The following is a 15093-nucleotide window of genomic DNA, read 5'->3' on the forward strand; positions in this document are numbered from 1 at the left end:
TGATTTTACAGAACACATTATGCTTCCATATGCAATGAAATATAGTTTTTACAAAAATGCAGCATAGCCAGTGATCTTTTCCTGCTGGTAAAAGGGACAGAACGTGTACTATTGGGATCTTCAGCCAAAAGACAAAAAACGAAATGTTAAAAAAAAAAAAACTTGTCCTTTTGTCATGCTAAAAATAATTCATTTGAAGTGATCTATAATGTTGCTCACTCTCGGATAACCTTTACCCAATTCTCCTGTATCTAGCCTGTAACATGCCACTCCATCTATTTGTACGCCACAGCTCCGGTGGAGCGCACAAAAGACGCCAAAATGTAGAGAAGACAGTGCAGTAGTGAGGGAAAAGGGGGGGGACTGTCCCATCGCGCTGTAGTGTCCTGAAGATGGGGGACACTATATTGTTAAGTTTTGGCTTTTCTGAGTGTGTGTGTGTGTGTGTGCTATGTGTGTGTGTGTGCTATGTGTGTGTATATGTGAGTTGTGTGTGTATTACTGCATATTGCAGTATTAAAGTCTGTATGTAAAAGAGAACTGGATTTCTGTGCTGCTGCTTCTGCGATGCTGCTGCTGCCGTCGAATTAGCTATGTGCCCATCTTTCTTCCAATAGCAAGGGCGTGATGAGACTCTCCATGTGAGAGTGTGTGTGTGTGTGTATGTGTGTATGCTTTTTTGGGGTGTATATTCCCAAACACAGGCAATGTGTGCATGTGTGTGTGTGTGTGTGTGTGTGTGTGTGTGTGTGTACATTAGATGTCTGCTTGCCTGCCTCGGAGAAAGGAAGGGACAGTATGTGTGTCTGTGTGAGGTTATATGTGTGTGTGTGTGCGTGTGTGTGAGAGAGAGAGAGAGAGAATGCCTATGTGCATGTGTGTGCCATACCCTACTCAAGACCCGAGTGACGATTCTTTGGGGTCGGTTATGCACTGCTCCCTAGCATTTGCTAAATAATGCAACCTTCCTTGTGTGACAAGGTATGGGCAGCTTTCTCCCATGCATGCATTTACATAAGGTGCAGTGAGCATTGATTTTTGTGTGGGTCGCCCAAGTCTTGTCGGGCAGGGGAAAAAGAAAGGCGAAGATCCCGGAGCGGCTGTATGAAAAGATGGCAACAGACGGGAAGGGGAGGGGGAGAGGGAGGGAGAGGGGAGGGGAGGGAGAGGGGAGGGGTGGGGGTTTAGGAGACAGATGAGGATTGAAAATGATATCTAGAGAGATAACTTGTGATGGGCATTTTGGGAGATGGTGCACAATGATTGAGAATGGATGCAAAGAGAATTTGCTCACAGACTATTAAGCTTAGATACAAAAATATTCATACAAACACTTTCACTTCACATGTTTTGAAGATTTTGAGATACATGTACTGGTGAATATACCATATTATTCTCTCTCTTTCTCTCTCTATCTCTCTCTTTGTATATGCACATGGATGTGTGTATATATACAACTGTATGTATATGTATATATATATATATATATATATATATATATATATATATATATATATAAGATAAGATAAGATAAAGTAAAGATAACCTTATGAATATATAACTATACATATATGTAAGATAAATATTATATAGATTTGGTGGCCCGAAAACTAATTTTTGGTGGCCCTGGGCCAACGGGCTATTGCGAATGTTGAGCACTGTAAATGTATCTCTTTCTTTTTATAGATGTTCACTTCTACCTCTCTATGTAAGTTTTATTCTTTTTATCTCTCTCAATCTGTTTCTCGCTCTTCAAAATAAACATATTGTCTACAGATAATGCAAAATGTATTCATTATGTGGATCAACAAACAATGAATCTTTCTTACAAAATATTTTGTGAAACTGGTACAATAGAACAAGAAAGGCTACAGACAGCACATATTTCTGACATTATCCGATAACCGACTGCAGTTGGGGGAGCCACACATCCTATCCAGATGTGAATTTATCATTAATTAAATGCTGTGGATGGCCATTACCATTCCACTTTTCTGGGGAAAAGCATTTCTTATCAATACCACATGGCTTACTAAATCTAACATTTCTACTTGTTCTAAACTAGTGCAGTAGACTAAACATCTTCAAAATCATTATCCCCCCCCCCAAAAAAAAAAAAAAGTCAAAGGTATTCAGTGCTTATAAACATGATTTGAATTAGTCATTAAGACTGATCCTGAAGACAGCTGAAGTGAATTTATAGCTTTACATGCTAAGAAGTTAGTTTGTTTTTTTTTTACTTCAGGAAAGGAAAAAAAAAAACATTTTACAGGGTACCCACCGAAGCTTTTTTTGTCAAGGATAAACAATGTGTGGGTGTGTGGATGTCAATCAAATATGAGCTTGTGTATTTTTCTGCAAAGATAAATATCTTTACTGCAGCCACCTTACAGAGTGTGTGAATGTGTGTGTGTGTTTGTGTGTGTGTTTGAATGTTCCTGAAATCCTGTGAGAGTGTGGCTAGGTGTGTGTGTGTGTGTGTGTATGTGTGTAAAGTATGCACACACCGCGCTGATAATTACACAACTCCCTGCAGTTCACAATCAAACACGAACGACGGCCATCGTTGGGGAGTCCTCCTCACAACGCCGCCGACAGTTACCGGTCGCCTAAAAATATCCCTTTCCATAAATATCGCTGGTCTATTTTTAGCGCGCCCAGGCCAGGGGGCTTTTTTTATAGCAGCCAGGCAACGATCGCTTCAGCGCTTGTGAAAGTAGACCAAACGTGGTTGCTATGGCTAGCATTGGCAATGGGGTGCGAAGGAAGAGAGGGAGGGGTAGGTGGCCAGGGATGCAAAGGGAGGAAGACACGAGGAAGTATTTTGCAATTCTGGCTGTAGCATGCCGGCGAGAGTCCACACTCTCTCTCCGGCCGACCACTTGTCTGGCATTTTTACGGGGGCTGGTGTCGGCGGACGTGCTCGCCTCTCGGTTTAATTGTCGGTGTTGGGTTTCACGTGTCCCCCGCATGTGTCTGTTCTGCGTGCAGGTCATCCCACGAAATGCACGACAGGCATCCAGCCCAGGTTGTGTGACAGTCACAGGTGTGTGTACATGGCTACTTGGCGTGTTTGTATGTCGGTGTCTGTGTGTGCACACTTATAGGCAATTGAAGGTTTGAACAGCATTGCAAGGGAGGAGACGATAATATAATAATTCCTGAGAGCATCTTGACCTTTGTAGCATTTTTACAAAGATCCTGGTGGTTGTGGTAACAGGTTGCACCTCACCAAAATAAAAATATACATGATGTAACAGTAGATGTAGGCCTACTTTCAGTTATCTTCAGGGAGGCCAGGGATACATTATTTGTGAGTGTATGTATCTGTCTGTCTGTCTGTCTATCTGTCTATGGGCAAAATAGGGTGTGTTTCCAATCTTCCATCAGCAATGTGACTATTATCCACATATTCCTTGGCCAGAACGCAATGTCAGTCACAGATGAATAAAAAATTTGTGCAAACAGGGTGTGCTTTGTATTCCCACATTTTTATTTTTTCATCAAACTCGGCACGCATTCACTCTCCACCTGTCTCTTCCACCCAGTAGGAAAAAAAAAAGGCTATCAAAATACAGTTTATTTTTTCTCTTGACATCCACACCCTTTTCAGCGAATATTTTGTTGCATCAATTTGTCACCCCAGAACCCTCTTTCTCTTTAACTTTTTTCTCTGTCTCCATCTCCTGCCCTATGGTATGTATTTCTCCCATACAAACATCCATAAATACAGACATAGACAAACATTTCAGTCACTTGGTCTCACACGTTTCTCCTATTCTCTTTATCTCCGTCTCTTCCAACTTGTGTTTCTTTTCTCTATTTTCTCACCCTCCCCTCTCTTTTATCATCTATCACCCCACTGTTTCCCAACCTACACTTCTTTCTCTCTCTCTCTTTCTACCCCTATGACGTGCATTTTAATCTATATATACCATATATTCAGTAAGTCCTTTTTTTTGTGAATAGGGACTTTCCAACAATTTTTTGAGATCGTGGAGTATACTAAAGAACAAATGTATGTATACACATCACATTATGTCAGAATCAGAGTGAATATTTTTGTGTGTAGTTAACTTTTACTGAAAATGAAAACCTCCCAGAATATCCAGTATGACGAATATAATATAACATTACACATGCACAAAAATAAACACTGATATTATTCTCTTGGATTCTAATCTTTCTCTCATTTTCTCTCAACTTGTCTTTTATTTGTTTTCTCTCCCTCCCATCCCTGTCATTATCTCTTGGCAACTCTCTTTCTCTCCTACCCTCTTTCTCTCTCCTTCTTTCTCTATATGTTTATATATATGCTATATATATATATATATATATATATATATATATATATATGTCTCTATCTTTCTCTATATAGATATCTATCTCTCTCCCTATCTCTCTCTCTCTCTCTACATATGTATATATATATATATATATATATATATATATATATATATATATATATATATATATTTCTCTCCTCTATATCTATCTATCTATCTATCTATCTTTCTATCTCTCTCTATGTATCAATCTCTTTTCTTCTTCTCTCTATTCCTCCCATGATCTCTTTGTCTGCTTTGCTCTCATTATATCTCTGTATATCAGATAAATGTCCCCCGGCGCTGACATTTTTACCAGAGGCTGCACGAATATTGTAACTGACCTTTATCCTGTCGGCTGCAATTGTAGCACACGGTGATATTCCTGCCTCGGTGCAGCGATCGTGACTTACAAAGTTGCAAACTGTAAAGAGGGGGGAAATGCATGAAAAGGCAGAGGAAGAAAACTGATTAGAAAAAGGATTTCGAATACATTTGAAGATTCCTTCAACAGCGGGTGACAGAGTCATAACCTACTTTCATCCACTTCGTTAGTGGAGCATTGAAGCTGTAATACAGTGTATGTGTATGGGGGAAAATGTGAAGAGGTATTCATGCAGAATTTACTTCAAAATGTCAAGAATAAAAAAAAGAAAAAAAAATATGCAGTGGACACATTATAAATTTGTCGATGACATTGAATGCAGTACTTATGATCCAAAGCCTCACATGAAACATGTTTTCAGGTGAAAGCCATTACCTCAAGATGTGAAAATGTTGGGTGCTACTGTTTTCACAGTCTTCATACAAGGAAAAAAAAAAAACAATGCCTATTTCTAGGATCAAGCATATGTGCTTTGCACAACTGAATCATTCATACCAATTACAATATTTCTTCCTACAAAGTCTTCACCGGCTTTGTAGGACCTTTCCTTCAACATCAACAAAAATAACAAATAAAATCAAGAAAATCACAAAAGTATAAACATTCAGGATACCAGGTGATCACAATCAAAACTTTATGATCAATCAAGCTTGTTTCTGAAATAATGATATACAAAACAGAGACAAAGTCCTATGAATAATGTGTTCCAATGTATTAACACTGGACACTGAGAAAGCAAAAACGAATATGACTAACTCCTAGAATTGTTCAAAGAGTATAGAAATGAGTCATCTAGCAATATCAACTACCTTCTAGCATCAAATTTGAGGTCAGAGAAAACAAGAAAAAATGACTTTCACTGAATAAAGTCCATGATCCACTTCTTAATGTTACAAGCCATCAGCACTGCATACCCAATCATATGCAGGTGGAATAAAAAACATTTAAGGATATACTAGCAAGATTTCATGCTGTTCTTCATCAGTAGATTGTTTTCCATTTTCATTACATTCACTTTCACATCTCGAAATATATTGACTTCCAATCACTGTTATATCATTTTTATTAATGAATGTCATGTTGTTTTCCATTGTCATTACATTCACTTTCACATCTCGAAATATATTGACTTCCGATCACTGTATTTATATCATTTTTATTAATGAATGTCATGTTGTTTGTATGAATTCTCTTTTTTTTCAGATTGTTTTCCATTTTCATTACATTCACTTTCACATCTCGAAATATATTGACTTGCAATCACTGTTATATCATTTTTATTAATGAATGTCATGTTGTTTTCCATTGTCATTACATTCACTTTCACATCTCGAAATATATTGACTTCCAATCACTGTATTTATATCATTTTTATTAATGAATGTCATGTTGTTTGTATGAATTCTCTTTTTTTTTCAAGTATGAACATGTACACTGACATACATGTGTTTTCACACACAGTGACTGCTAAAGTAAAAACCCACATCTCTTCATCTGAGCAGTAGTCAGAAATGAAGACAGAACATGATAAATACATAATGAATTTATTTACAGACCCTCCATCTATATATATTAGGCCACTAAGTGTGAAATACACATAATCAAAAACACACTTTGTTAATTTTCAATTGTCCCACAAACATTTATCATTCCTATCAATGTTAATTACTACGTTCACATCTGCACCTGATGAGACATCAGCAGCTGGTATTTCACAAACTATACACAGAGTATGTATTATATGTTCATGTTTGGGGGAATGAAATATTAAAATGCACTGTCACCCTGGGGCATAAACTCCACAACTGCTATCAACAATACAAATGCAGCATGTACATCCCACCATAAATTTATGTTAAATAACAAATTGACATGCAAAAGTTGCAGTGGTTTACAATTCAACACATCATACAATTTTAAGGAAATAAAAAAAGTATGACAAAAACAAGACAGTGCGACTTACGTACAAAGCATCTTGGGTAAAACTTAGAAGAAGAAAGGAAGAAGTTCATTAGGCTTGAAAAAATGTGATTCATCTATATTAAACCATATGGCTTTAAAATCTATTGTTATTTACAAGAAGAAGGCATTATCCCTCAATACAAGGTCAACAAAACTGATAAATATCGTCCTACTCCTAACTTTGTAACACCCATCTGACACAGCATTGCAGTTCGTGGAGGTAACCAGATGATAATGGTTTTGAAAGCATTAATTTCATCCAAATACTATACTGGATACTTCAATACTTCAACTGCTGCTACTCAGTATCTCAGGATACAGAAAGCTGGCATACACCATTGCATGATGTGTATACTACTGTATAAGCTGTTATTTTGGCATATAGATACATTAATGAATGAGGTCACAGACATTTTTGAGAGATGATATTTTCACAAATAGGCATCAAGCTAATCATGAGTGCACTACTGTCATAGGGCATGGCAACATTTTCATGTGTTGTAAAGTTCTCGGTCCAACAGTGATTCGCAAATTTCACAAAAATTAGTCCCTCACGAAAATAGTAGCTTATACAGTATTCAAATGGTATCTGTGATTACTCCTGTTTCACAGAATTCTGGAAGGAACTGTACAAGAATGCTTTCGCCTTTGGAGCCAACAGCCCTTACACAAACAAAAGTCCCGACAGTACATACAGAAAAATCTGTCATTCAGTAACAGCTGGTTGGTTGGTTTTTAATTATAGCAATCACTCCATAAAAATCTGTGATGTCCTTTTAGCATGTCATTAAAACTTTTAGACCCATCTTCCGAGACCAGTTCAGGAAGATCACTTCCTCGTGCTTGCTTAACAGCAAATTAACTGGAAACCACCCTGCAGAATAAAATGATGCATGAAAGCTAATCTATCACTTTATGGAATCCTTGTGAAAGCCTTCGGTGCAAACTCAGTTTAGTGCACACCAGCAACTCACAATTTATATGCATTTCAAAATGAAGACTATCTAATAGTCCTTGAGGTGCCAACACAACAGCTGGGGCAAATGGTCAATCTAAGATGAAAAAGGTGATATTTAATTCAAGACACTACCTGGTTTATAATACAATTTTCAGCATTTTTTTTCTCCCTCTCTCTGTCTTTTCTACAGCAGAAGTGTAATGGAAGAAAATACAACTGCCCTTTTCATGAATTTTTCTTGACCTAATTGCTACCTGAAGGATGACCAGGCATATATTTCTTTTTACTCAAAGCCCATCTTTATCAAGAAAATTAACGTGACCAGGTATACACAGACATCCTGGCTGAGATTTTTACAAAAGGAAATAAAATCACACAGCGCATACCTCTCATTTCAACTATGAATCAAGCCATACATCGAAAGATCGAGTTTAATTTCATGAAGTGCTCTTTCAGACAAGAGAAATTCCTCTCCACACTCATACAACATCTCATCCTCCTCCTATCCCCACCCCCCCCCCCACTTTACATTTTTCTCTTCTTCATTATCTTTTACCTTTTATTGGTGTGTCCATTCCTGCCATAAATTGCTCCAGCAGAAACCACGACACACCCCTGACATTGACTTTCCAATTATCGATATGCAGGAAGTCACATCTTCTTAGTCTGACCTTCCTCCATTTTGTCCTTCATCTTTTTTTTTCTCTCTCTCTATCTTTATCTATTTCTCTCCTATCTCTCTCTCCCCTTTCTCTCACTCTCTATCTTTTTTCCTTCTCTCTCTCTATCTCTCTCTCTTTCTACCAACTTTCTGTATCTCCTCCACTCTCTCTTCATCTCTTCCCATTCTTATCCTCCCCCCCCCCCCAATCTCTCCTGTCATGTATTCCAATTTCTTTGCCTTTTCAATTTGCTTCCTCGCCCACAAACCAATATCCTTGGGCTCCATGCGTATTTCTTCCACGGGAACAGAATTATGAAGTGGTTTCACACTTCCTTGCAGAGATTGATTCAGTACGATTACTGTCAAAAAGATTTGGGGGAGGGGAGCAACATGAAAAAAAAAAGGAAAAGTCCTCCTTCTAGCAGTGGGGGGCCCTCCTGTAAGAAGTATCAAGCAGTATCTGAATGAAACGGCATAAACACTTCATTAGGTGGACATGTCATGATGTACAAACTTTGTTTGCATTTGAATTGGAAATGAATAAATACCCGTTATCTATCAGTGGGTGTAGTTTACAAACACAGGCAAGGAACGTAACCATGTAATGTTGAAAAGTGATGGAATTTTTAACAGTCATGACATTCTTATACACAATATATTATTCTGCTGAAAATCCAGCAAGAATTATGACATCAAAAATCAAGACCACAAAAATAGCGATTCCATCATCATCACAGCATCAAATATTTTATCCATCTCGATAGAGATACATTTGATCTCAAATGATAAAATCCCACAAGGATCGAATACTCCAAAAGTCTTGATCATCACTATTTAATCATATTAAGCAGAGGAATGAAGATATTAGGTACATTGTATGAGTTTTCTTCAATTTTGTCTGCCCTGTATACAAATGAAATTTGGAAGATTGCAAACTGCTGATCTACATTTTGTAAATGTACACTAGTAGATGACAGCAAACAACAGATTTGAGTCCCGTGGTTTCTTTTTTCCGACATGTTTGTTGAAAATGTATACCAGCACTTGGGATCCTTTAAATTTCATTTGTTGCTGGATAATCATAATTCTTGCTGAATTTTCAACAAAATGATAAATCATCTTATTCATTTTTCATAAGACATAAACCAGAGCTTCAGGACACAAACTGTTTTTCAGATTATACATTAAAGTACATACACATGTTGACCGACAATCCAACTCTGTGATGGTATGTTTTCCCTCGTCTTACACGCTATATCTTTTCTTTTTGTCTCTCCCCCAGCCCATGCCCAACCTATATCACATATTGTTCTGCATTTCTCTGAGCACATACAGTACAGTTATATGAAATGCACCTGCATGTAATTCAGCGAGTCAATTCTTTGGCAAATCAAGACTTCCTCACAATTTAGTAAGTGGTTACATTTGTGAAGTACTGGTACAAGAAATCAGTATCAGTCACTCATTTTCAGGAAGCAATATTACATTTGTAGCGCAGCAATCAATTATGAAAATATGAATTCGAAAAATAAGAATGAATTCGTGCACCTAAAAAGAAGATGTACCCATAGGGAATTACATGCATCCATTCACATTGTAGTTGCGCCAAGACTTCGGCCTTTATTTAGTAAAATGTATTATCATGCACCTTCAACATATCAATTATCTACTACATTACAATACATATATGCAGCAGCATGCTCAGGAGTTGTCTTGTACTTTACAACAACCAATCCCTGTGACATCTATAACTTCTTCCTTCTGACAATGATTCAAAGGCAGTTAGCTTTGAGCAACATCTCAAAAATATTATGCAAAGGAGAAGCATCCATTATCTGGATATATGTATTTGAAAGGAAACATAATTTTAGTACACAAAAGGATATTTGTCACAAAAGATCAATTTGAACTTCCTCTGGCAAAACTCTAAAGTGTTTGTACATTGTATGTAGAAAAATGTCTTTTATATCTAGAACATCTACAATGACTTCTTAATAATGGAATGCATTGGAGCTATTGCGATGCTTTGTCAATGAAATGTGCTACGTGTACCTTTTGATAGTACACTCATCTTGAATAGTCTGAGATGAACACCAACATGTATAGTTATGTCCTGCAGTACATAGTAGTTTCATTTGGTTCGCAATCAATCATAGCAGCATTGCGCTATACATGACATCAGGACACATATTGTAATACATGTCATGCAGGTTCATGACTGTTCTTCAATTAGTGTCCCTATGCTACACTACATACAGCTAATGCACAGTACATGTACATGGTTGTACAAAGAGTATTCCACAACCCCTTGCCCAATGCCGAGTGATGGCTCAGGATTAAAGAAACAATAATAATCATAATAATGATAATAATAATAATAATAATAATAATAATAATAATAATAATAATAATAATAATAATAATAATAATAATAATAATAATAACAATAATAATAATAATGATAATAATAATAATAATTATAACAATAATAATAATAATAATAATAATATTCAATATCATCATCACCATAAATAAATGAAAATAGATGAATAAATAAAGAAATGAATGAAATAATAACAATCATTACAATTACAATGATAATAATGAAAATACTAACCAATATTTCTTAAATAGAATATAATTCCATTCAACTGTGTCCATACTGAAATCATGCTTTTGAAATGTGGAACTCCATGCATACTGTACAGGTTTACATGCAAAGCTGATGCAAACTATAACATACCAAAGCTCTTAAACTCCTACAACACATACAGTTGAACATTATAAACAAAATGTGCAAAACAGTTGAACATACTGTAATTTAGACAATCAGTCAAAGGCCTACATTTGTATTACCCGGTATTCATTATTTTGCTCTGTAGTGACTTCCTCAAACTCAACACTTCCAACAACTGATGGGAAATTTTAAATCCTATTGTTACAGAATATGCTTGAGACATCCTTCATAAATAAAGTGTACATAAAAAAAAAAAAGTTAAAACGCAACACCTAGCAACCTTGCGAAACTAGCAACATCACACACATTATGTTTCCACTTTAATGACGATCTGAAAATTTGCAATTCAAACTGAAATGCGAATGACTCAAAATCAAAATGACCACGTCAACTTTGCAGTCGGTCCTCGGCAAACCCTCGCAGTGGCGTCCTCTCTAATTTCACCGCTGACCTTTCAAAAGGCAATTTTCTACCAAGCAATATTTTCCCCTTGAATCAAAATAGAAACATTCCAATATAAATAATGCAGATGTCTGTGAAAGCAATTGTGTGCTTGCTATTAAAATCCCATGATGGTACCCAGCCATCACAGCCCAGTTTTTACCTCTTCTTTTTTTCTTTTTTTTTTCGTTTGGATCTTTTTTGGCTTTTTCGTTTGAGGCAGCTTATATACATGTATATGAGTTAAAGCCACGTATATTAAGCCCAAAAAAGTTGGTGTAAAAGTCAACTTCAAGAAAAAATGACAACATTTTAGTGTAATTACAGAAATTAAGACAAGCCACCTCTGCTGCAAACCATTTACAATATATTTTGTACATTTTTTTTTCTTTTTTTACATGGGTAGTTGTGGGACAGCCACAACTACTCTCTATATGTTATGTAGGCATACCTGTACGCATTTAAAAATCTGGTGTTCACAGAAGATATCCATTTATCTCACCCTCAATTTATAGCACAAAAGATGATGGCTCTTGGGCAATGATTATTATGGAGGCATTTTGGAAAACAAGCTTTCAGTGATATCTCACAGATAATAGTCACGTTCACACACCGTTTCTAAACTTTAAGTTAGGTCAAAACCTTAACTCGATGATAAGCTTGTAGTTTATAGCACCGGCTGGACACATTCAAAAGTTAGCAATCTTTAAGTTTAGTCGATGATTAGAACCACAAAACATGTGAAGGTTTACACTCTATCCACGAGCCACAGGGGGTCCCCACTCATAGTTTCACTTTGCGTAGACACAATAATCAACAAGCTTGTGAGTTAACGTGAACCTCACTTCTCATTCACTTCCGGGTCAACCTCAAGCCGCGCTTTTTTGTATGGGCATAAGGTCATAGCAAAGACTCTGCACTTCTAGCATAATCATCAAGTGGGTTTCACTCATAACTTGTATCTCATAACGTGTGAACCTGCGTCATGAACTTATGAGTGGAGCTAATCATCGACAGTTAAAGTTTTTGACCTAAACTTCAAGTTTGGCAACTGTGTATGAACATCATGTATTAAGACCTTGGTGACTTCTCACTGATCTGAACAGACAGGTCTGCAGTTCATGAAGGTCGTTCAAACCCTTTCACACAACTGCTGCAATCCAATTAATTTCACACTCCTATGGGAGAGATCATGAGACACAAAATAAAGGCAGTGATTTTGACTAATGGAAAAATGGTAAATGATGCCGCCCCCCCCCCCCCCAAAAAAAAATAGATAGATAGATAGATAGATAGATAGATAGATAGATAGATAGATAGATAGATCAAAACTCAATTTTTGGAGAAAAAAAAGAGAGAAAAACACAATGTTAAAACATGAAATTTAAATGCAGACAAATAGGTAGTCATGGTATTTTCGTCCATGTCCTTTGTGTAGTTTTCACTTGCATGTTATGATTTTGTCAGTATACCATTTTAATCAGCTTATTATTGCTTTTTCCAGCATCAATTGATACCATCACTAAACTTTTATTATCACTGAGGGTAGTACAAGCTGTATCAATACTGTAAATATCATTTCCATTATCATTATGAGAAGTAAATTTTTAGTTTAAGGAGTGATAAGACTAGTATACTTTGATGAGATGACAATATTTTGGTTGACCTTCAGTCACTCCAACTACCTGCATAAATTTTTTGACAACAGGAAAGAGAGTTGGTGCATATTATGGCGGAAATAGCGTGGACCTCTTCTGTAAACACCCACTCACTCTCAAATTGCACATCGTCCGTAACCAATAGCATATTGTGTGGTACTCGCTGTGCCCATTATTAATTGTGAGATTATCACGGCCAATTGGAAAACTTGTGCTCTTTGATAAATCTTGGATGTTTTACGTCCTGTCCAAGCTGTAAGAAGATTTAACTGGATCACATTCGGCCCATTTCTTTGTTGAGAGGAAAACACACAAATGGCACACATTTTTATTGTAAATTAAGCTCTCCTAAAAGCAGGAAGCCTGCTTCCACTGGTAGTATCCCTTGGATAAGAACTAAAGCCCCTTCCTGTAAGTGTAAGGATTTAAATGCCAGTCATCTCTCTACCTTTAAGACTACCGTCAGATATTTCTCCCTTCTTCATCTCTTCCTAAACCTTCTATTTGGCAAAAGCTCTCTGCAATATAAAAGTTCAGAGAAAATGACTCTTCATATCTGAGAGGCTAATGGAACTGCTGAACTCATTTTTTTATCTTCAGATCTTCGGTTTTTGACCCTTGGATGTTCGGAGCGATAACGTTTAAAGATTCTTGCCAGGCACTGACGTGAGATTGTACTGTGCGTAGCTCCTTTAAGATGGAGTGTTTGGAGTCTGCAGTCAAGGCCCTTGGGAGTACTCCAGGGGGAGAGGATGCCTGGTAACCGTGGCAATGGCCCAGGTTTCATCCCTGCACTCCACCCCCCTGAACCAGCCTCCTTCCATCCCGTCCTCATCATCATCACAAGCCCTTGTGCATCTGTCATCGGCCACTTTTTTTTTTCTCTCTCTCTCTCTCTCGCCAGGAGTAATCCCTGGGCAAAGTGCTATTGTCTGAATCCGTAGTTAGGATCACACGGGCACTCCTAATCTTAAAGTTGAGCTCAAAGTTTTAAACTTCTACGATTAGCTTGAATTTTAGTCCCATTCAGATGCACTTGAAAGTTAGCAATCTTAAAGTTTAGTTGATGATTAGAACCACAAAATTTCTTCAGATTTACACTCTATTCACACTGCATTGTCACACAGTATTGCACACTTAACGGGTTTATCACTAGCGCTGCAAGTATATTTCTTCCAGTCCTCTGATTAAACTACTGAGTCAAATTCTCACTCAAAAGTTTAGTCTTGAAGGTCAGGTGTCGTGTGGATGCACGGCAACAGGGCAAAACTAAAAGCTACTGTACGAGCTGAAATTTTCGCGGTGGTTTTATTTTCGCGAATGTCGCGAATCGCCTTTGAACCGCGAAAATAACAACACGCGAAAATAACAACGCGCAAATAGTTACGTTCAGTTAGACCGTTGCAACCGCGAAATTAACAACACGCGCAAATGTTCTCTAAGTAGCAATTCGCAAAAATATCTGTACGCGAAAATTTCAGCTCGTACAGTAATCACAAGTTTTTGAGTCAGTCTTAAATATTAGAAATGTTGAGTGAACCTAGCTACTGTCTGAATCAGTATTCACCTTCCACATCGCAGCCACCTGGGATGTGGGGGGATAGAGGAGGTAGGAAGTTATGGCCTCTGCTGCTCAAGCTCATAGGCTCAAGGTGCTGTTAAACCATACATGAGGCATGGCTGAACAGACCTCCTTTCTGGTTTTATGTAGACAATGTCGGCAGCCAAGTAAGCCAAATCAGAAATTAATGACATTCTTTTTTTTTTTTATTCTTTCCTTCTCTCTTTCTTTTATTTCAAAGAAAGAGAAAAATAATGATTAATTGTTTAAACCCAATGACAACACTGTTAATAATCATATCATAATTATCCTACATGTGTACGCTGTAGCATTTTATGCAGTATAGGGATATGTGTCATGAACTGCAAACAGAGCCCTTCCAACATCCACACATTGAAATCA

General features: G+C 37.1%; 1 protein-coding gene across 1 annotated transcript in view; it reads right to left on the bottom strand.

The window, feature by feature from the left end:
* Window positions 1–15093, bottom strand: part of LOC140239433 (diacylglycerol kinase theta-like) — a 120529-nt gene that overhangs the window by 71108 nt on the left and 34328 nt on the right. Inside the window, exon 2 of the mRNA XM_072319272.1 lies at window positions 4670–4749. Within this exon, the coding sequence (XP_072175373.1) occupies window positions 4670–4749 (80 nt within the window). The remainder of the gene's footprint in view (window positions 1–4669; window positions 4750–15093) is intronic.

The sequence above is a fragment of the Diadema setosum genome, chromosome 16 (genome assembly GCF_964275005.1).
Source record: "Diadema setosum chromosome 16, eeDiaSeto1, whole genome shotgun sequence".
Taxonomy (NCBI): domain Eukaryota; kingdom Metazoa; phylum Echinodermata; class Echinoidea; order Diadematoida; family Diadematidae; genus Diadema; species Diadema setosum.